This window comes from Schistocerca nitens, chromosome 5, assembly GCF_023898315.1.
Source record: "Schistocerca nitens isolate TAMUIC-IGC-003100 chromosome 5, iqSchNite1.1, whole genome shotgun sequence".
Classification (NCBI taxonomy): Eukaryota; Metazoa; Arthropoda; class Insecta; order Orthoptera; family Acrididae; genus Schistocerca; species Schistocerca nitens.
This window is the reverse complement of record NC_064618.1, coordinates 804,843,674-804,866,648: the sequence shown is the minus strand read 5'-3', so window position 1 is coordinate 804,866,648 and position 22,975 is coordinate 804,843,674. Positions and strand designations below refer to the sequence as shown.

The 22,975-nt window shown below is 37.8% G+C and overlaps 1 protein-coding gene across 5 annotated transcripts in view; it reads left to right on the top strand.

Annotated features, from left to right (window-relative positions):
• The window catches only part of LOC126259219 (uncharacterized), a 1,236,031-nt gene that overhangs the window by 1,179,562 nt on the left and 33,494 nt on the right, over nucleotides 1-22,975 (top strand). For 2 of the 5 annotated variants that reach the window (XM_049955824.1, XM_049955826.1), the window contains 2 exons: nucleotides 5,666-5,948; nucleotides 19,123-19,348. In XM_049955824.1, coding sequence (XP_049811781.1) covers nucleotides 5,666-5,948; nucleotides 19,123-19,183 — 344 coding nt within the window. In that variant the 3' untranslated portion in view covers nucleotides 19,184-19,348. Of the gene's footprint in view, nucleotides 1-5,665; nucleotides 5,949-19,122; nucleotides 19,349-22,975 lie in introns of those variants that run through there. The other 3 variants (XM_049955829.1, XM_049955828.1, XM_049955827.1) reach the window with 3 other exon arrangements.

Sequence of the window (22,975 nt, the reverse complement as noted above, 5' to 3'; positions counted from 1 at the left end):
AGTTTGAACAGAACATTTATTGTTCCACTTAAAATCAGAAACATTGCCACTCAACTCCAATTTTGCTATCAACTTTTTGCAGAAATACTGGAGCTCAGAAATTGTTCATGAAAAATTTCATGAGTTGTCTTATTGGAACCTGTACAGATGTAAGTTTCAACTATACACACACTTTCATTTGTAGAATACAGTATACTTTTCTTCCTTAACTCAGAGAGTGACGAAAATACACTAACATCACTTTCAAACAATGAGCAACAACTGAGACAGTGACTATTAACCACCAACTTCACATGAATGGGAGGTTTGGGAAGCGGGAAACAGTGAAATTAAGCACATTCCTTACAGAGTAGAGCCACTTCTGTTTTGGCCGAGCTTTCCGTTTTTGTCGCTAAAACTAAGACTAGGGGCTTGGTATCCTTTCAAATTCGACTTGAACGCCTGATAGAAGCCTCCTGAATAATCTGTTCTAACTGCTGTTTCTCATACTATCGATTAGCCCTTCGTAAAGTTCTGGCTACATGTTTTTGAACTTCACGGAATACATCAAAATCTTCAGGTCTCCTAGTTGAGTTCCACTTTTTCCAGGCATTTGTTCTTTGGGCCACCACTCATCACAAACCTCTTTCCACCATCTATGCTTTCTCTTTTTAGCTCTAGGATTGCAGTATTAGCTGCTTGTTGGATTTTGGTGGCGATGTCTGTCCATTTATGAGATTCAAATGTCAGTCGCTGGTAGTATTGTTCCAATACGTTTTGATTGATTTTGAGCTTTACAACATCATATTTATGAATTTTATTTCCAGTTTTCACGGCCTTATTAAGAGGGATGAAATTCATTTTGATCTTGGAAAGGTAATGATTTGAGTCAAAATGAGCACCTCTGTGTACTGTAACATTCATTATTGCCTTAATTGCTCTCCTAGAGAATGCTACATGATCAATCTGTTTCTTTCCACACACATTGCCTGGTGATTGCCAAGTCTTCTGTGTACTTGGCTTGTGTTTGTAAAATGTTGACATTATCTGAAGATTGAAGAATTGACACAAATTTACGAGTCTTATACCATTTCTGTTGTCTTGTGAGCAGGATACTTTCCAATTGTTGATCTGAATTGCGGTTCTGTTCCCAGGTGAGTGTTAAAGTCACCTAGTAAGTTCTTTATGTTCTTAGATGGTATTTTCTCTAACTGTTCTTCAAGAAGATCCTAGAACTGTTCAACTTTCTCGGGAGTACGTCTGTTGTCCTCATTGATTGGTGCATGCGTATTGAGCAGTGCGAACCTTTCTTACTGCAGCTGAGAGTTAGGATAGAAAGTCTCTCAGAACGGTCGAAGAACTCCACGATTGAACTGACAACCTTCTTACAAACAACAAAAGCTGTGCCAAGTACAGGCATGTACTTACCTATTTCGACTACCCTTTTGCCTTTATAAATGTTATGATGACGACGAACGAATTATTGCCAATGTGAATGACTGGTGGCCAGTGCTAAATAGAAACATACAAATCTCTTCTTTGCATATACAGCAGGTTTGTCAATGAAGTCAATAAGGAGCTGGCTGCTAGGTTTGGGTCTACAACAACTAAAATAATTAGAAGTCGTTGGTAAAAAATAATATATTGTACGTAACTGGTGGTACAGGAGTCTTCATAGTCAGGAGGAATATAATTACAAACAGAGAGCTATAGAGGCATCATACAGGCCATACTTCAACTGAGTGCCTTGTTAGAGGTTACTTCCTATCAGCTGAAGGCTATACTACTTTCCTACTTGACGTGCTGAGCAAGAGTGGACGAGCACTCGCTAGAGACTTGTTACAAGCCACAGAGCGGCGCTAGTGGCGACTTGCGGGTCCAGCGATACTAGTACGGACCACGGTCGATAACTGCAATCCCTAACAAGTGTGGTATCAAATGTTGGTACCACAATAAATCGTGTAACCTTCCATTTCCATTGTGTCTTCATCTAGGTATCTGGTCTCTTGAATGGCCAAGATAGTTATGTCATGTTTCTCCATCATCATTCTCAACTCTTTGTGTTGCCCAACTTTAATAGAGAATTGATGTTCAAAGTCCCAAAATAGTAATTCTGTTTTGTCTTGAATTTTGCATGTGTAGTCGTGTTTTCAAAGCATCTACGTGCAGGCTCCCCAGAATCCACAGGCCTGATTGCACTCCTAAGAGTGGTAGATTCCCTCAACGAGGTACTACCTGGGGTAGTGCCCTTTTTGTGACGACATTCCATGATGCTTGGTTGTTCAAACTGGTGTGGGTCAAACAAATCCTTCCCGGTAATAGAATCGAGGTTGTAAGCCTACCTTTGGAGTCAGATGCCCTTCACAGCTGCTTCTCTGAAGAACAGATGCTGCTAAATGAAGATAGTTCATCTGCTTTATCCATCATTGGGACACGATTGTTGTCTTCCGCCTTCAAAGCCATTGACCAACTTCACCGTCACCCTGGCAAGGGCCCTCACGAGGTACTATCAGCCAGACCAGCTGAACCAAGGCTTTTTAAAGAGGTGTTGCTCCTCTATTACTCCCCCTTTGTTCTGGCTTGTGACAGACAGACAGCCTAGCTCTGGTGGGGTTTATGATGTACTATATAATCCATAATCACAAAGAAATATGTTTTGTGATCTGATTTATACTTTCTGCACTTGAAATCCTTATGCATTGTGTTGTGTAAGACTTCGTTTGTTTCCAAAATGGCTTTAGACAGACAGTTCCACTGCTGCCACATGGAGCATGCTCAATCCTGAGCACCTGCAGCTGACCCGCAGGCAGGCAGGCAGCCTCAGGTAGTATAGGCTGCTTGCCACGTAGTCTTGTTGCACCGTGTTCGCATCTTGTTTTGTCGTGTATGTAAGCCACTTGACCACCCTTTCCCGTGGGTGCTTGACTGAAGCAGTATGGTCACATTGGCAATGGCTTTGCTCCCTGAATGCGTATTTGTGAGCTGTTTTCTCACCCATGCCTACCTCTGCCCAGGGAGATGGACACCCAGCTGTCCACAGGTGGACGTTGGAGAACAACATCTTTTAATATATCAAAATGAGATGTTCAGCATATGATTGTATGTGTGGGAGCCCTGTGATTCTTTTGAATATGGTATTTGTATACTTACATTCAAAACCGTCTTGGAAAAAAAGAGTACAATGGTATGTGCTTGTTAATGTTGGCCTTGAAACATGTTGCTAAATCATTTGAGTAATATGCTAAACTTGAGGAATAATACGCTGAAATTGAGAAGCAAATCAGCCAAAATTTGCTGTTACCCTTGATTCATACAACAATAGAACTCGGCACGAGGTTTTCTCTTAGTGGTACTCACTTGGCAGTAGAGGAATCTGGATGCATTATCTTTCTATTGTAACAGGCTTCTCAGATGCTGCAGAAAAAAGCTTCATTGTCAAATTAACAATTTTATTTCACTATTCTTGTCTTTCTTTTCCAAGAGTTTTCAAATGCCATTAAAAAGTATACTGTTCCATAAAAAAGAATGTTCTTGCTTCAGTATTACAATTAATACAGCAATTAATAGTGCTTGCAATTAACAAAATTTTGTGCTCCCATAGGTAGTATCAGTTACTGAAAAATCTTCTGTTGATACCTTGAGTCATTCATAAAATGAAGCGGTGTTACATCTTATGTGCCTCACCTTGCATAGTTGCGAAAAGAGTTCTCAGCTATTCCACATGTCACTCTCTTTGACGCAAATCCACAAATCACCTCAATTGTGTTGATGTTTTGTGTTTTGTTAAACAAATTCTCAAAATATGGCTTACCACTTCTGCATAGTATTCGTGCTTGGCCTGTGATGTTTGTGAACTTCCTTGCTCCTACCTCTCTGTGCATAATTCAGTTTGATGTAGAAACTGGTCTGCCTAGTACAGAATTCTGTTCAGAGTTGTTCCTCATTCACCGAGTCAAAGCATTTATTATCCAGCAGTCAAAATTGCTATATTGGTGCACACATAGATGTTGCCCAGTTTTTCATAACAAGGGAACTATACTTGAAATAATTGTTCATAGTCGGTTGTGCAGGCAAGTAACTTAGTGCTCGGTGCCTCTTTGCATTGCAAGCCTGTGACATCATTCAATTGATTAATGATACTACAACCCAACATGACTGCTCAGAAACTGTGATGGAGGGAGATTATGTTAGCCATGGGCTTCACTCTTAGGGTTTCTTATTGTTCCATATATTTATTTCTACTTTTTTTGATCTGCTTCAGCAGTATTTCCTATGGCAATGTGAAGGATTCAATATGTTTCTGAATGTCATGAGACATTCTATCTACGGAGCATGTGATGTGTAACACTGTTTACGATGCAGGAGTGATGGCTGTATTGTGTCGTATCTGATCTGCCATTGTTGCTGTTAGTTGAATCCATAATTTGTATAAATAACTTCTACAAATAAATAAAATATGTGGCAGCTAGAGTGCTGAATTGCGTTAGTAGCCTAAAGCATTTGTGATGACGTGAATACTTTTATTTCTCTGATTTTGTTGAGGACCATGTACAGTAGATTTCCTTTATATTTTTTATTATCTTTCTGCCAATTCTTGAGAGGAATAAATTCGATCAATACTTAGCTGATTATGAAAATGAATTAGATGGCATGTGGATCCAGTATTGGTTGTGAGGACCTGTGACATTTTCCGTTCTGTTTCACCGCAGAATGCTGAAATTGTAGGAGCTGTTGGTGAATTTGATTGTTTACATTACTCTTGTGTTACAAATTTTGTTTACTCAATGTAGGTGCTGTTCCTGTGTGTTCATACAGTAGTTACTATGAAGCATTATTGCAGTTTAGTGTTTACAGGTACTTTGCCGCATGCATTAGGCTGTATTTAATCTGTTATTAGGTGTCCAATTTCCAGCCTCACCAAATTAGTCCAGTTGTGTATAAGATCACATGTTACTGCTATAAAATAATACTAATTAATTAGATCTTTACAACTACTTGAAAACTGTACATCACCTAGGTTGAAAATTCCACTCCGTGTTCTCCACAGAATGTTATATGTTTTAAAGTAAGTCTGTTTTTGTTTAGTGCACTTCCTGTTCCTTTTAGTATCATTCATGCAGGAACTGATTGTGAGATGTTCTACAAAAACTGTGGAACCTCTTAATTAAAGGCTTGTTGTTGCAACCAAAAATGTGTTATAATGTAGTATGTTGTCATTTACTTGCAGTGGCATCTGAGTATAAGACCTTACGTCATAGCTGTCAGTTCTTCAGACAAGGACAAAGTTTGAGTAGGAACATTGTGTTGCTGTTATTCTTTTGTAAAGTTTCTTGCTTGTTCTCATTTCATAGCCCACAAGTTTTCCTGAAATTAGTATTTCTGTTTTAATTGTAGACGTATGTTCACACTTAATGATGTATTAATTTTCGCTGTAGGTGTGTTTTCATGTGTCAAGTGATAATCTTTCCTTACACCTTTCATCCTGTAGCGTAAAAATAAAAATGTACTGAATGTAGAGTCCTTAGTTTAATCACAGTAGTGCAGTTGTAATGCAGTGGTGGTTCAATATTATTTTATGAGTATAGAAAACTCTTAAAGTGAGAGTATCCCAGTTCAATCCTCTGTGACATCCCTTTCTCATAATACCAGTGACCCCCTCATGGTACTGATGTTGTACGTGGTACAGAGGTGCGCAGTAGCAACGAACCAGAAGCACCTTCCGGACCGGAGACTGCAGTCACTCTGGAGCGCTTTCTGGCACGCAAACACCTACAACTCGAGTCGTGCATGCAGCGACAGGAAACACAGATGCACTGCATCGAGCACGACCTGACTCAGCTCCCATTGGCAGACCATGTGTTCCGCTCAAACCTCACACAACTGCAGGCAAGTGGCCCGATACATGCCAGGAAGGAAGAGAGACAAGCTTCAAAATTACACATTCCTGTCCTCACACCTATATTTATGAGGTATGTCCCAAAAATATCAAATTTCCTAATTTAAGTCAGAATTTCATTCAGTAACTGTGTCAATTTTTAAACATATGAAGGGGGCGGGGGGAGATGGGGAGAAGCATTAAGAATTCATTATGTTCTATACGTATTCAAATGTTTGCAGGTAAGATACCTCACCGAGGCTTAAGCATTAGAGTACATTAGGTGCAGGAGTTGTTTAAAGTATTATTACTACATAATGAGAAACTGTGTGTGTGTGTGTGTGTGTGTGTGTGTGTGGGAGAGAGAGAGAGAGAGAGAGAGAGAGTGAGTGCAAGTTTGTTGTAGGCATGTAATTCACCGTCACACTTCTCTTTTTTGCCCAGTATACACCAGTCTGGTCAGCATCTGAAGTATCACTTTATTTCAGTTGTTGGGAACTCTCATTTCCAAACTTTTATTCATTTTACCACGTTTACATTGTGTTATGTTGCAGATTTGTATTTGGGATGTCCTCTGTAAAATATTACTATGGATCTTTTGAAATAGGAAAATTTTGTGTTCAGTTTCTAATTCATAACTGTTATTTCATGCACATAATGCTATATTTATTCGCATTACTAGTTCGTGATTGAAATAGACAATACCAGACTCATTTTTTTACAACCAGGATAAATCTTTCACTCTACAACACAATGTTCACAGATTTGGATCTTCCAACGTGATTAAAACTGAGCTCTAGGTATTTGCCTCTTAAGGTAATATGAAGCTTTAATCCAATACTGAGTTTCGATAAAGAACAATGTGGACAATGTAAGAATTCTGTATTGCTGTCGTAGGCAAGGTCCTAGTGCAAATATTTTGCCATTGCTTTTCTCCAACCTATTGATGAAGTCTTAAATGTGTACTAATATTATGTGAATCACTTTGTCAAGAGCCAGTGCAAGGTAATGTTATGTTTCTGGCATATGGATGAATATGGGATGGAACAAAAACCAGATGATGATGAGCACTCTTGGCTCTTGAATGATACTAAGGAGGGCAATGAGCTTAAATCTTTCCAACAAATAACAATAATGGAAATTCCTGGATGGAGCAATACATAAAATAAGGGAAAGGCAGCCACCAACCTACAGTGGATCAAAGCATGGAGCACAGATACACGTCACAGAAAACGGCATTCCCTCTAGCTTCCTAATTGTAGCACTTGTTCTAGCAACAAATGGAAGGCTATTAATAATGTTATGTCACTCATACCACTACATGCTTCACATATGTTTTAATTTAACCCTGCATACTGCTAGGCACTGAGGAATTGCATGCTTCCACATTGTTTGCACAATTCTAGTAACAACAATTTCTACTACTGCAAGGATTTTAACCTGTTTCCTTTGTGAAGAATGCCACAGCATTTTAATGAATTGCCCATGGGGACAAGTTTCATACATGAAGAGTGAATAAAATAATTTCTTCTTCTTCTTCTTCCCCCCCTATCTCTCTCTCTCTCTCTCTCTCTCTGTGCAGTATACAATACAGTTTGCAGAAAGTATATAATAGGGTTGCAATGATGGCAATGTGTGGATATCAAAACATACAGGATGGTGCTGGAAAAGGGTACACAGATGATGGGAGGAATGGCAGAGTGTGCAGCTTGAAAGCAAAAAAGTGCTTTGAGGAATGAGAGTGACTGGAAACAGCAAGAGATAAGTAGAAGAAGGAAAATGTTTAAAAATAAATGAACTAATATAGATTGGCAAAAATAATTACTGTAACTGTAGTATCATGATGCCTAAAAATGAATCACCATAAGAATACACCACGAGGCATATGATATAGCTGTTAACTTCTGAGGAGAAATTCTTTAAATCATGTGCTGGTTGTGCCACATGAATTTGGGGCTGAGCTATTCAAAGAAGAAAATTATTGCAATGAGACTTTTATAGCAAGAAGGGGTTCTTGTTTATGGAAAGTTGACATTGCTAGTGATGTTGAGGGGTCCAATAACAAGCAGTGCTACAAAAGAAAGATGAAGAAAGAACTATTCACAAGTTCCCCTGGAGGGATGTAATTGTTTGTTATATAAAGACAGAAAATGCATTTATATTAACACAACTGAAAACTGCAAGACCTGCTAACTTGTAGAATATAGTTCCCTTCACTTTGAATAAAGGACAGGTTTCCCTGCAAATTTGTAGGACGTAGTTCCCTTCGCATGGAAAAAAAGGACAGGGTTGGAAAATATGGTCTGGTGAAGATATTCATAGAGAGGTCTTCCAATACCACGTACCAAAGAAGCAACACCAGAGTAAGATTAGGTGAAAATTAATCAGCTTACTTATTTATGAGCTTTTCATTTGTGATGTATGGATCGTAGGTTTTTATGTGCTTAGCTGAGTTGATAATTTCATTTTAAGTGCAGTATTCACACAGCTGGCCTAATCACCTTCATTGGTGATATAGATAATGGTCTTGTGTGTGCCCAGTGCTTACGCTCCAGATTAATTGAAGGAACCCACAAAGACACCCAAAAGTGTGCTATGAAGCAAGTCACATTCTTTGTGATATCAAACATCTTTGAAAATAGGCACTGTGTAGAAATGGTTGCCCTTCTGTAGTTGTGAGTGTTTCACAAACCACAATACCTGTGTATACTGACATCACTACTACTGGTGAATTTATGTTGTTGTTGTTGTGGTCTTCAGTCCTGAGATTGGTTTGATGCAGCTCTCAATGCTACTTTACCCTGTGCACGCTTCTTCATCTCCCAGTACCTACTGCAACCTACATCCTTCTGAATCTGCTTGGTGTATTCATCTCTTGGTCTCCCTCTACAATTTTTACCCCCCATGCTGCCCTCCAATGCTAAATTGGTGATCCCTTGATGCCTCAGAACATGTCCTACCAACCGATCCCTTCTTCTAGTGAAGCTGTGCCACAAATTTCTCTTCTCTCCAATTCTATTCGATACCTCTTCATTAGTTATGTGATCTACCCATCTAATCTTCAGCATTCTTCTGTAGCACCACATTTCAAAAGCTTCTATTCTCTTCTTGTCCAAACTATTTACCGTCCATGTTTCACTTCCATACATGGCTACACTCCATACAAATACTTTCAGAAATGACTTCCTGACACTTAAATCTATACTCGATATTCACAAATTTCTCTTCTTCAGAAACGCTTTCCTTGCTATTGCCAGTCTACATTTTATATCCTCTGTACTTCGACCATCATCAGTTATTTATCTGTAGGAATTTGGATGTAAAAACAAATTGCTATAAGAAGTTACACTAAATGAAATGGAACTCGTGGCTGTAGTTTTCAGAAGGCTGATATTGTTTCTTTTGGGGCATTATTGGTGCTTATGTAGTGAATTTGAGGTTCTTTGTATCTAAAATTTGAATTGCTGTTTTTATTGGGAAATGGACCATGAGCTGCAATTGGTGAACTATAATGGATATTATGCTTCATAATTTGAAAGTAAGCCAGTCCAACATACTGACGGCATATCAACAATATCAACAGATATAAATGCTGTGCAGAATTATCGATTAGTGAATTTTTTTCTGCATTGAGGTTCCAGTTAGACAGCTTTTACATTTTTCCTTTAATTTTCATTATGACTTCCTTTTCATCTTTATTACTTATTTCTGTATTAATTTTCTCTTCCTTTCTGTTACTTCATGTAATGTTAATTTGCCATCACTTTGCTTAACCAGAATCTATTACATTTTTCTCTTTAAATTCAATGTTGACAGCCTTGGTACAGTAAATGCTTAAAGAGACTTTTTATTTGATACTGTCTTCTATTTCCGCAGACATTTCTCCATGTAATTTCTTGTAGCTCATTGACTGTGTTTATGTGGCTGAAACTTTTCCACTTTCACTACCAGTGATATTTTTGAAAGTTATCTCAGGGTCATTTTAATTGAATCAACTGTGGCTCTTGGTGAAATATTGTAACTAAACAAACACTTTTTTGCCTGTTTCACAAAGTTTATTATTTATGTTACTGCACAACCTAGGTTTTGGGTTATAAGCCCATTTTCAAGTACAGTTGGTTGGTTGGTTGGTTTTGGGGAAAGAGACCAAACAGCGAGGTCATCGGTCTCATCGGATTAGGGAAGGAAGTCGGCCGTGCCCTTTCAGAGGAACCATCCCGGCATTTGCCTGGAGCGATTTAGGGAAATCACGGAAAACCTAAATCAGGATGGCCGGACGCGGGATTGAACCGTCGTCCTCCCGAATGCGAGTCCAGTGTGTTCAAGTACAGTAAACAGTGTTTGTTTAGTTTTCTCTGGGTGGTTACAATTACTGAAGCAGAAACAACAACATATAAGGTCAGATTTAATTCATGCTGTTTAAAGTTAACATTGAATTGAATTGATATTAATATAATAGAGGGAAACATTCCACGTGGGAAAAATATATCCAGAAACAAAGATGATGTGACTTACCAAACGAAAGCGCCGGCAGCTGGCAGCTCGACCTGCCAGCGCTTTCGTTTGGTAAGTCACATCATCTTTGTTTTTGGATATATTGAATTGAATTGAATTGAATTGAATTGATCCTGTAGGATTGTTTGGTGCACAGTAGATGTACATGCAATATGGGGCACGTCAAAAATGGAAAACATTCATTATCAGGTACTTCCTAAGCATTTTTCTTACAGTCTAACATCACTGATTATAGATGATATGTAAAAATTTAATGTGATAAGTACTATTCAACACTGTAAAATTCCTTTCCCAACAGAGAGTCTTTGAGAATCTTTGGAAAGTTAGTGGCATGTACACTGTCATGCAGACTTCTTAGTAATTTGATACCTGAGCACTGAGATCCTTTTTCAAGCATTGTCAGTTGATGGGGTATGCTTCATGTGTCATTCTGTCTCTGTTTGTTGTGGACGTGTAACTGTAATGTGTAATCCAGTCTGTGCTATCTTTTGTGATATATATATGATTATTTTATGCATCTACAATTATCTAAAACTTACAGATACCTAGATATTTGTAGAAGCTTCTGTGTGTTTCAGAAGTTGTTGTTCTTAATAGATTCTGTACTTTTATTTTTATTTTATTTTGTACACACTCTTTTTTTGTTTCTCAAATGTTTTAGTTTCCCCACACTTATACTTCATACTGCTGGTATGGTTCTAAGGGTCTATGATATACTGTGCCACTGTGCACACTGTGATAGCTTCTTCATTATGAATATGATGCAGCAGAGTTTTTTACAGGCAGAATTAATATGTTGTTTCCAATTGAGCTCATTATCCACAGTAATACCTAAGAATCACGTGGTTTCTACTTCTTTCAGCCTTGATTCATTCTCCTCTAAACTCAAGTCGGAAGAGTTATCTTTGTTTGTGACCACTGTACATGTAATCTTTTTTTATCTTTGTGACCAGTCCATTTTCCAAGAGCCATTGAGCCGTAATGTACAGAAATGTATGTTCTGCTGTCAAGTTATTCCACATTTTGGTCACTATTCAGTATTATCAGTCACCTGCATACAATATTTTCTTCTGTTACTTTTCAACACCTATAATCATTAATGAATAGATCAAATAGCAATGCCTCCATTACCAATCCATGTGGTACTCTATATTTGATGACTTTGGTTTCTGACTGGTATGTTTTTCCTATTGATATGAACTGATAAGCGAAAACAGTATGACCACTGCCCACCGTGACGTTCGATACTGCCTGGTGATGTTGTGGGCATGTGATGCAATAACAGAAATATGTAAGTGGAGCAGACATGGATGGGGGGATCAGCCTAGTGAAGATGTGTGCTGCATATGGATAAATTCATTGAGATAAGTGACTTTGACAAAGGGCAGATTATTGTTACGCAGAGCCTGTGAACGAGTGTCTCGAAAATGGCGAAACTGGTTGAATGATCAAGTGCTACTGTCATGAGCATCTACGGAAAGAGGTAGGACGACAGTGAAAGTACCACTAGGAGCTAAATGGTTGGACGTCCACAACTCTTCACAGAACGTGGGGTTTGGAGGCTTTTTTGCACTGTAAAGCAGGATGGACGGTGACCTGTGGCATCTCTGCTGAAAGAGCACAAAGCTGGTCCATATACAAGTGTTTTGGAGCACACCATCATCATACAGTATTGAACATTGAGCTCTGCAACAGAACACCCCCACATGTTCACATGTTGACCCAATGACCTTGACAGTTGCAATTGCAGTGGGCATGGGACCATCTGGATTTGACTGTTGATCAATTGAAATGTGTCAACTTTTTGGGTGAATCACTAGCTCAATGGTTGTCTCCACAAATGCCATCATTCAGGTGAACAGCACAATGCAGGCTGCTGGAATCAGTATTATATGATGGGCGACGTTCTCTTGAGCTTGTATGGGACCTGTGGTAGTAATTGAAAATGTGCTGATAGCCGTGGTCCACCTGCACCCTTTCATGCTTGATGTCTTCCCCAACGTTGATGTCATCTTTCAGCACTATAATTGTCCATGTCTCGGAGTGAGAACCATGCTACAGTAGTTTGAGGAGCATTATAGTGAACTCACATTGACATTTCAGTGACCCACTTCGCCTAATGTAAATTCTGTGGAACCCAACAGGGTCATTGTTGGATACCATCACTGCATACGCAAACCAGTGCCCCATTATTTATGCAAATTACGCGATCTGTGTATAGTCATCTAATGCCAAACACCTCCACAAACCTACCAACAAACTATCAGATCCCTGATGTGCAGAATCAGTGATGTATTTTGTTCCAAAGACAGATGTAAGTATGATTCTGTCCACTACCCTAGCCTGCCCTCAAATAATAGAATTTTCCAATTTTCGTTTCAGGGTCGCTGGTGTCAAATGCTTTGGAGAGACCCAGAAACATTGCAGATATAACTTTTTTTCATCTAATAAGAACTGTATAGTGTATTCCGTCAGACAGGCAACTGTTGATTCTGTAGATTTGCCAATACCATGCTGTGATGGTACAGGAATGTTATATTTGTCTATTTAATCAATTAATCTAGGATACATAAGCATTTGCAGGAGTTTTGAGGAACTTGAGACCAGTGAAACTAGGCTGTAGTTGTTTGGGTCATTGTTATCCCTTTTCTTGTACACAGTCAACACCCTGCTTATCTTCAGTTTTTCGGGAAAAATTTCACCTCTGAAATAGCTGCTCACTGTGCAGTGTTGATGTGATTATGTGCTCACTTACTAGCTTTAATATGTGAATTGATATGTCATCACCAGTTGACTTATTGGACTTCAGTCTCTGTACAGTTTTACTCATTCCATCTTCTGTGACTGGTTTCAAGAACACGGTTCTGCAACCTACATCCTTCTGAATCTGCTTAGTGTAATCATCTCTTGGTCTCCCTCTACGATTTTTACCCTCCACACTGCCCTCCAATGCTAAATTTGTAATCCCTTGATGCCTCAAAACATGTCCTACCAACCGATCCCTTCTTCTAGTCAAGTTGTGCCACAAACTTCTCTTCTCCCCAATCCTATTCAATACCTCCTCATTAGTTACGTGATCTACCCACCTTATCTTCAGCATTCTTCTGTAGCACCACATTTCGAAAGCTTCTATTCTCTTCTTGTCCAAACTATTTATCGTCCATGTTTCACTTCCATACATGGCTGCACTCCATACAAATACTTTCAGAAACGACTTCCTGACACTTAAATCTATACTCGATGTTAACAAATTTCTCTTCTTCAGAAATGATTTCCTTGCCATTGCCAGTCTACATTTTATATCCTCTCTACTTCGACCATCATCAGTTATTTTACTCCCAAAATAGCAAAACTCCTTTACTACTTTAAGTGTCTCATTTCCTAATCTAATTCCCTCAGCATCACCCGATTTAATTTGACTACATTCCATTATCCTCGTTTTGCTTTTGTTGATGTTCATCTTATATCCTCCTTTCAAGACACTATCCATTCCGTTCAACTGCTCTTCCAAGTCCTTTGCTGTCTCTGACTGAATTACAATGTCATCGGCAAACCTCAAAGTTTTTACTTCTTCTCCATGAATTTTAATACCTACTCTGAATTTTTCTTTTGTTTTCTTTACTGGTTGCTCAATATACAGACTGAATAACATCGGGTAGAGGCTACAACCCTGTCTCACTCCTTTCCCAACCACTGCTTCCCTTTCATGCCCCTCGACTCTAATAACTGCCATCTGGTTTCTGTACAAATTGTAAATAGCCTTTCGCTCCCTGTATTTTACCCCTGCCATCTTAAGAATTTGAAAGAGAGTATTCCAGTTAACATTGTCAAAAGCTTTCTCTAAGTCTACAAATGCTAGAAAAGTAGGTTTGCCTTTTCTTAATCTTTCTTCTAAGATAAGTCGTAAGGTTAGTATTGCCTCACGTGTTCCAACATTTCTACGGAATCCAAACTGATCTTCCCCGAGGTCCGCTTCTACCAGTTTTTCCATTCGTCTGTAAAGAATTCACGTTAGTATTTTGCAGCTGTGACTTATTAAACTGATAGTTCGGTAATTTTCACATCTGTCTACACCTGCTTTCTTTGGGATTGGAATTATTATATTCTACTTGAAGTCTGAGGGTATTTCGCCTGTCTTGCTCACCAGATGGTAGAGTTTTGTCATGACTGGCTCTCACAAGGCCATCAGTAGTTCTAATGGAATGTTGTCTACTCCCGGGGCCTTGTTTCGACTCAGGTCTTTGTGTCCTCTGTCAAACTCTTCACGCAGTATCTTATCTCCCATTTCGTCTTCGTCTACATCCTCTTCCATTTCCATATTATTGTCCTCAAGTACATCGCCCTTGTATAAACCCTCTATGTACTCCTTCCACCTTTCTGCCTTCCCTTCTTTGCTTAGAACTGGGTTGCCATCTGAGCTCTTGATATTCATACAAGTGGTTCTCTTCTCTCCAAAGGTCTCTTTAATTTTCCTGTAGGCAGTATCTATCTTACCCCTAGTGAGACAAGCCTCTACATCCTTACATTTGTCCTCTAGCCATCCCTGCTTAGCCATTTTGCACTTCCTGTCAATATCATTTTTGAGACGTTTGTATTCCTTTTCGCCTGCTTCATTCACTGCATTTTTATATTTTCTCCTTTCAACAATTAAATTCAATATTTCTTCTGTTACCCAAGGATTTCTATTAGCCCTAGTCTTTTTACCTACTTGATCGTCTGCTGCCTTCACTACTTCATCCCTCAGAGCTACCCATTCTTCTTCTACTGTATTTCTTTCCCCCATTCCTGTCAATTGTTCCCTTATGCTCTCCCTGAAACTCTGTACAACCTCTGGTTTAGTCAGTTTATCCAGGTCCCATCTCCTTAAATTCCCACCTTTTTGCAGTTTCTTCAGTTTCAATCTGCAGTTCATAACCCTTCACTACCTGAATAATTTCTTTTATCTTGTCATACATTTCATCAATTTCTTCACCATCTGCAGAGCTAGTTGGCATATAAACTTGTACTACTGTAGTAGGCATGGGCTTTGTGTCTATCTTGGCCACAATAATGCGTTCACTATGCTGTTTGTAGTAGCTAACCTGCACTCCTATTTTTTATTCATTATTAAACCTACTCCTGCATTACCCCTATTTGATTTTGTATTTATAACCATGTAATCACCTGACCAAAAGTCTTGTTCCTCCTGCCACTGAACTTCACTAATTCCTACTATATCTAACTTTAACCTATCCATTTCCCTTTTTAAATTTTCTAACCTACCTGCCCAATTAAGGGATCTGACATTCCACGCTCCGATCCGTAGAACGCCAGTTTTCTTTCTCCTGATAACGACGTCCCCTTGAGTAGTCCCCGCCCGGAGATCCGAATGGGGGACTATTTTACCTCCAGAATATTTTACCCAAGAGGAAGCCATCATCATTTAACCATACAGTAAAGTTGCATGCCCTCAGGAAAAATTACGGCTGTAGTTTCCCCTTGCTTTCAGCCGTTCGCAGTACCTGCACAGCAAGGCTGTTTTGGTTAGTGTTACAAGGCCAGAGCAGTCAGTCATCCAGACTGTTGCCCCTGCAACTACTGAAAAGGCTGCTGCCCCTCTTCAGGAACCACATGTTTGTCTGGCCTCTCAACAGATACCCCTCCGTTGTGGTTGCACCTACGGTACGGCCATCTGTATCGCTGAGGCACGCAAGCCTCCCCACCAACGGCAAGGTCCATGGTTCATGGGGGGTATCAGTGAGTATGTTGGCTATTTCTCAGCCATCTTTAAACACTGTGTTGTTTACTTCTATTGAACTAGTCTTTGTTTCTTTGTTTGCTCCATCTTTTTCCTTTCTTTCACTGTTAGTTACATTCCAAGCTGTTGTTATCATGTTTTTGAGTTAACTATGGTGGTATTAGTTCCTCTTGCTGTCTTATTATTTTTCTGTACTTATGTTTCAGTGTTTTATAGTTTCCAGCTTCTCCCTACTATATGAGAGCCTGTAATTTCGTACACATTTCTGTTATTTCACTGATAATCCATTATGTTTGACCTTGCAGCTTTTCTTGTCTCTCTCTACTTTGGGGAATGCTACTTCAAAATTGTGTTTAATTGTTGTAATAAATGAATCATACTTTCCATTTACATTCTGCACCTATGGAGTTTTATTCCATGTTTCCCTTCTTAATATTGTTCTAAAGATTTTGCTCACTGATGATATTGATCTCTTTTAGTGTTCATTTTGATTCTGATACTGTGTTATTACTTCTGCAGAAGCAAATCATCTGCCCCATACTAATAATAGTAATGCTGTTGTCGATAACTGTCTGACTTTGGAAAGTCGCTCTAGTTGGTGCAGATATTGTTGGCACGATATTATACTGTATTAACGATTCTTCAAAATCTTTTCTTGTTTTTGATCATTTTGCCATGTCAGTATTTAAGTTTCTATGTGTAATAATGTTATATTCTTAGTAAGCTAGCAACTTTTTTCAGAAAGATGCTAATCTCACCACCTGATTATCAGTGCTTAGTGTATGTAAATGCTTGGTGTCCTTCCCTAAGCAGTTTTCATATATAAATTTGCTTGGATCTATGAAAACTGTACAGAGATGATCACATTGTTCTTTGATGGCTCAGTTTATTTTGGAAATATATTTGTTAGTCGCTGACCTTTATTTTATGATTCTACTAAGTATCACTCCGGATCCCACATAGACAGTTGTTGCTGAGTGAAGTTCGTACGACCACATGCAATTTTGTGGCCTTGTTGTTTTTCCATTTGGTGGGTTTTGCACACACACATATTGATCCTTTTTTTTTTTTTTTTTTTTTTTTTTTTTTTGTCTTGAATGACTCGGTGTCATTTTGTAGTAATTTTATAATTTCATTTTTTGAATCCCTGCACTTACTTGATCGGCTGATTAATCATGTAATAGTAGTTGCATTTGATACATAAAACACCTTTCATCACTGGATTTTCACATCCTCTACAAGAAAAACTATTTATTTTTGCCCTTTTAATGAGAGTGAAGTGTCACTACAGTTTTCTGTCACTGCAGTTTTCTGTCACTGCATCAGAGTGTCTAGAGGCAGCTAAAGTTTGTTCAGTAATTACTGACTGTCACATCAGATTGTTTAGATGCAGAAGCTTGTAGAAGAAAGGAGGTTTGTGTGTGGCAACAAAAAGTTTAGAGTGGTTACCATGACACAGGGATTTTAGTGGGTCTTTCTGACCAGGTTACCTAACGATACCTCATACTCCAACACAGACCTAAACTCTGTCATATTCTCTCTAGAACATTACAAATGCCATAGAGCATCATTAGTTTTGTTTGCTGGATAAAAACATATTGTGCGTTGTATCTTTGATCACAAGAAATTCTGAGTACATTTTGAGGAAAGGACTGTTAAGCTGTTTCACTTTGAGTGCAGTGTTTAATAATGGAGGTGCTTAAGAGTGTGAAGCCCTCTTGCACGTAGTAAACCCTATAGAATTTTGTTAGGGAATATTCAGGCGAAGGCTAGGTGCATGTAAAGTAGAGATGACCACATGCTAAGGTTTGCTTTCATTCTTCTTCGTGGGAAGGGGTATTCTTCTTCATGGGAAGGGGTTTAAATGCACTGACTTATACACACACTATTTGAGCCTTTAGTCTGTAGGTGGGTATGGTGTAATTAAATTTCTTGCTGTGAAGAAAGTTTACAGTATGAATGTTAATATGCAAACTGTTCAGCAGTGTGGGGCAGGAATTTATCCTTCTGGAATATTACACATTTCAAGATAATATGAAAGAATGGTATCACCTCAGATTGTTTGCAATTTGTAGGGTGTCAGTTACCACCGTACAAGTCAGTTCTCAACAAGTGTAATTGGGAATTAATTATGTTATCACAAATTCTATTAATGGATCCTGCTTAGTCTGCCAATAGAAGTTTATCATCCTAAGTAGTGTTCATCTTAAAATCTACAACTACTTGCATGAGCATCATGATTTGACAACTTCCATGTGTTATTGAGCAGTAATAAAACTACTACACTCCTTTATTCACGGATTCTGTTCTGAATATCATTGTTACTGTGACTCATCCACTACATATGTAATTTTCGAGAAGAATTTTCCAACACAGCATCTTTATTAGAATATCCATTCAGTGTCCATAATTTATCATTTGTTCAAGATGCATTAATTGTCACTACTGGATTGACTATTGGTTACTCACATAAAACAAATTCCTATGGTCCTCTCTGAAATCCCATTGTTTATATTATAGCAAAACTGTGTAGAATCCATTACAATTTCACAATATATGCAGACATGTTGGGAATGTATTCAGTTGTAGAAATCATTGATGTGCAAATAAGTCCACACACCTTAAATTTACGTCCTGAATCTAGTCAAGTGTCTCACATTGATGTATGTAATAATCTAACTAGCAACATAATGACATTTAAGAGTTTAGTGAATGATGTCTTTTATTTTGCTGATATTGAAGCTAATTGCCTGTTTCTTTGGATTTCCAAAGCATATACCAAGACTCAAAAGGCTGATGTCACTGCTTTATTATTATCACATTTCTTTTTCTCTGGAATGTTTTTACTTATTTCAAAATTTTTGGGACATACCTTAAAATAAGAATCATAGGTGTTTAACACATATTAAGTATCTAATTTGTTGTAGTTTTTGGTGCTGGTGATCATATATTACACTGTATACAAACGTAAGACATAGACTGCATGCTAAGTCATACCAGAGTATGCTCTTTTCAGGTGTCCATGTAACCCATCCATCACAACAGGCCTGTTCTGTACTACCTCAAGATTATGGTAGTACATATGGATTTTCATATTACTGCTGTAGCACTGTATGATACTGTAGCACTGTATGATACTGTGTGTTTCATGGAAGGGTTGCTTGTTTTCATCTGAAAAAAATTACATAACACTTTATTATTGACTTTTTACTAACATTAACTATTGGTATAACTCTAATAATTTGAACTTCTGTAACTTAACCTACTTGTTTATATTAGCTATGCTTTCTTGTGACATCCTCATGATCAGTGGAGCAACATTTGTGATTAATTTACAGACATTCTTTTGTGTTGTAATAAATCTGTAACCAAAACGTTGTATCTGTTGTTTTGATTTAGAATTTGCATTACTACAGTGCCTATGCAGGTCTGAAAACAAATGGATTTTGGATTTCTTTTCTACAACTTAGGGAGTGCTCATTAAATATGTACATTTTTAACAGCACTGCTAGCTGTCAGGAACCTTCTTACACTTACTCAGCTACAGCATAAATTTCCAAAATTATTCAGACTTTTTGTAAAAGGGAGTCCAACAGGACTTGACTTATGTTTGTAGCATTGTTTTATTTTCCAACTCTTCCTGGCTCACAGTTATGTGTTCTATTTTATGTAATCCTTGAATCGGTCAGTTTTTTCAACCCCATCTCCTACTTCCATGGATGAAAGGATCTTCAGTTTACCCAGTTAACCGTGAGTGTAATTTTCTTTCTCATTAGAGTGATCTATATTTAGATGAGTGTTTATGTAAATGGCGAAATCTTCATAATCACCCATGCCAGAAGCAAATATTAATTTGTTCATATTTACAGTCAAAATCCATCCATGTAGTGACAGTAATCAGTAATGAAGTTTCAAATCTGTATATAATCTATCACAGGGAGTTCACATGAACTGATAAGAAATATAGATTGTTTAACTTGATAGTAATTAATTCATGTTATGGCTTGTTGCATTGAAAATTCTGTTGTGAAATAATTGAGTGAAGCCCTCCCTCAGAACACATTCACAAAATTTCATATAGTCTGCTGGTGATTTCTGACTTTAAGGTTAGGAAATGTTATGAAGCCTTCAGTTAGTAGGAGCTACAAAATTTTTAAGCTGGATTGTTTCTAATACATTAATTTCACTCATAAAGAAAGTAATGAAATCAGTACACCTGGTTCAGGGCTGAGCTGATATTTAGTGAAATGGCATAATTATATCAAAAGAATGCCACTCAGATTCCAGTCTAGCCATCCTGGTTTATGTTGATCTTTTATTTATCCAAATTACTGTGACAAGTGTTTTGATTATTGCCGGCACAAGAACAGACCAACTCTTTCTAGTTCGATTGTGTGACATAACTGGAGTTCCACCATATTTCACCTTGCATTGATGTAATATTTCCATTCATTTTTCATGTGTTCAAATCTTAAATCATTATTTGAAGTACCTTACTTAGAAGTATTCCCATAATAGAGCAACAATTGTATTCACTTATTTATTAGTTGTAGCACATGCCCTTACATAACATGAATAATGTTTGATTGCTACTCCGTTTTCCTTGTTTTTGCTCAAGCTAGTGCACTTGTATGTTCTGAGATCTTAAGTCACCTGTATGAAGAATGTTGGACAGAACCAGAGGTGTATGTTGCATAATGAAGTCAGATGACAATGATGAGCTCAGGGAATCAGGGAAGTTTTACGTTCTTCATGGCACTGTTCTTACGGGTCACAATATTTGTCTGTTCTTAGGGATCATAATTGAGTGTATCAACTGCTCTAGTTAGTTAATTTTATATTAATTTTGTGTTAATGAATAATTTATTCTAATCCCAAATGATGGAAAAAAAGAAGTTGCTGCTTTTAAGGCTTGTGCATGAGCTTAGTGGGCAATTTGGAAGATTGATATGAGTTGAGTTCTATTGGGTCGTATTTTTAGAGAATGTAAGTGGTTGATACTGTAAGTAAATCACTGAATTTCAATGTCAGATCATTTTTACTTTCATCAACTCAGGGGTTTCAAAAAAAAATTATAATGTCAGTTGAATAAATAACAAGTTTGTGAACTGCAAAAGAAGTTAACTAAAGTGTGACCTATTTCACAGTATTTATCATTCAGTGGCTAAGAATACCATTGCTAAATACGTTCAGTATGTGGATGCATTGCAATTTGAAAGCTGTACTGAGACATAGTAGTGAAAATCTCTCGTAAATTAAATTGCACTAAAAATTTATGAACTGCCTCCGTAAACAAATTTTTGCTGAAAGATGTCTAATCGCAAGTTATATGTAATGACTTTGGAAAGTGAGTTACACATGTGGTACCACACTAGGCCCATTGCACAAGAGTGGCTCATTGTTAGAAGAGAGTACACATCTCAGGTTTTGTGTAGAGACAGTTCTGCTGAGATATGGATTACAGATGCAGCACTGTGTGTGACTGCTGTGTCGTGCAAATTAGAAATGTAGTCCAAAGTTGACGTCGTGGACAAAATGTCTAAATTTCACAGTGACTTACCCTGTACTTTTGGCAGTATATGGACCAAATGCAGTGTCGCTTCCAGGTGTAGAGAAGTAGTGCCAACAATTTGACCTAAGTCGTGGGTGATGCTGATTGGGAGGTAGGCCACCATCATCGATCAAATCTTCCATTGTGAGATTTCCGTCTTTTTGGCAAGCTGAACATCATCTGGAGGAAATAGATCTTCCAACAGTGAGGATATTCACACAACAGTTTTCTGATGTGTATGTGACCAAGGAATAGATTTTAATCATTGAGGAATTGAGCGATCGACAGAAAGTTCTGATATTTACAGAGACTTGGTGACTGTTTTTCTGTATAGTGTCATGTACCTGTCTAATTCTGGATTGCAGTGGAGCACTCAGTAAAAGTTGCTTGGCCTACCATAATAATGTGTAATTCGCTTTTTGAAGTCTCCTCCTTTTCTAAAAGATTAGATGCAGTTATCAAGCAAATCAGTGTTCAAAATTTTCTTTCCAGTGGGTAGCTTCTTTATTTCTCAGTGTTTATTTCACCCCGATAGCAGATTTTCACATTTAGTGAAAACTACATGTTTTAATGAGAATTTCAGTTACAAGTTTCATTTCACTTTTTTAGTTCAGTTTAACACTTCTCGTTTTGTCACTCTATGTGTATGTGATGTGTGAAAAGTCATTTTGCATTGGTTCATTGCTAGAGGCATACAAATGTTTGAGAGATCCTTTAATTTTATTGTGGAAATGAAGAGCCACTTGGAGTACTGAAAACTGTGGTGCCAAAGTTGAATAATGTGTATTTTGGTTAAATATTGCTTTAAGCGAGCCACCATATCTCCATTACAAAATCTAGCCCCCTTTTTGTTGGAAGAAGCAATATGTCTTATTTCTTCCTTCCATCACAGGAAGGTAGCAATGCTAAACATGTATTAATTCAAGTATCTCCGCTGAAGGAGTTAGGGCCCACTGAAAAGATTTAGAAGTTAATAGTGGCTAAATACACCATTATGTACATGAAATAAGTCTATTCTGTAGTTATCAGCATATAAGTAGTCATGAATTTAAAATAAATATCTCATGGATAGTAAGTGGGATGGAGGATTCACCTTTTCTTCTTCTTCTTTTCTTTTTTTTCCCCAGTGCAGTGCAGAATGCAGTGGCTCTGATTATTGTAAAAGTTTAATGTGATCAGTAATGGAAACTCCATGATGAGTGAAAAGTTTCTTATCACCTTAATAATATTCTTTACTCTCAAAGTATCATATTAAAGCTGCATTAAGTATCACATACTAAAATAAACACTTATCATTACAATATCTCATCAATTTTTT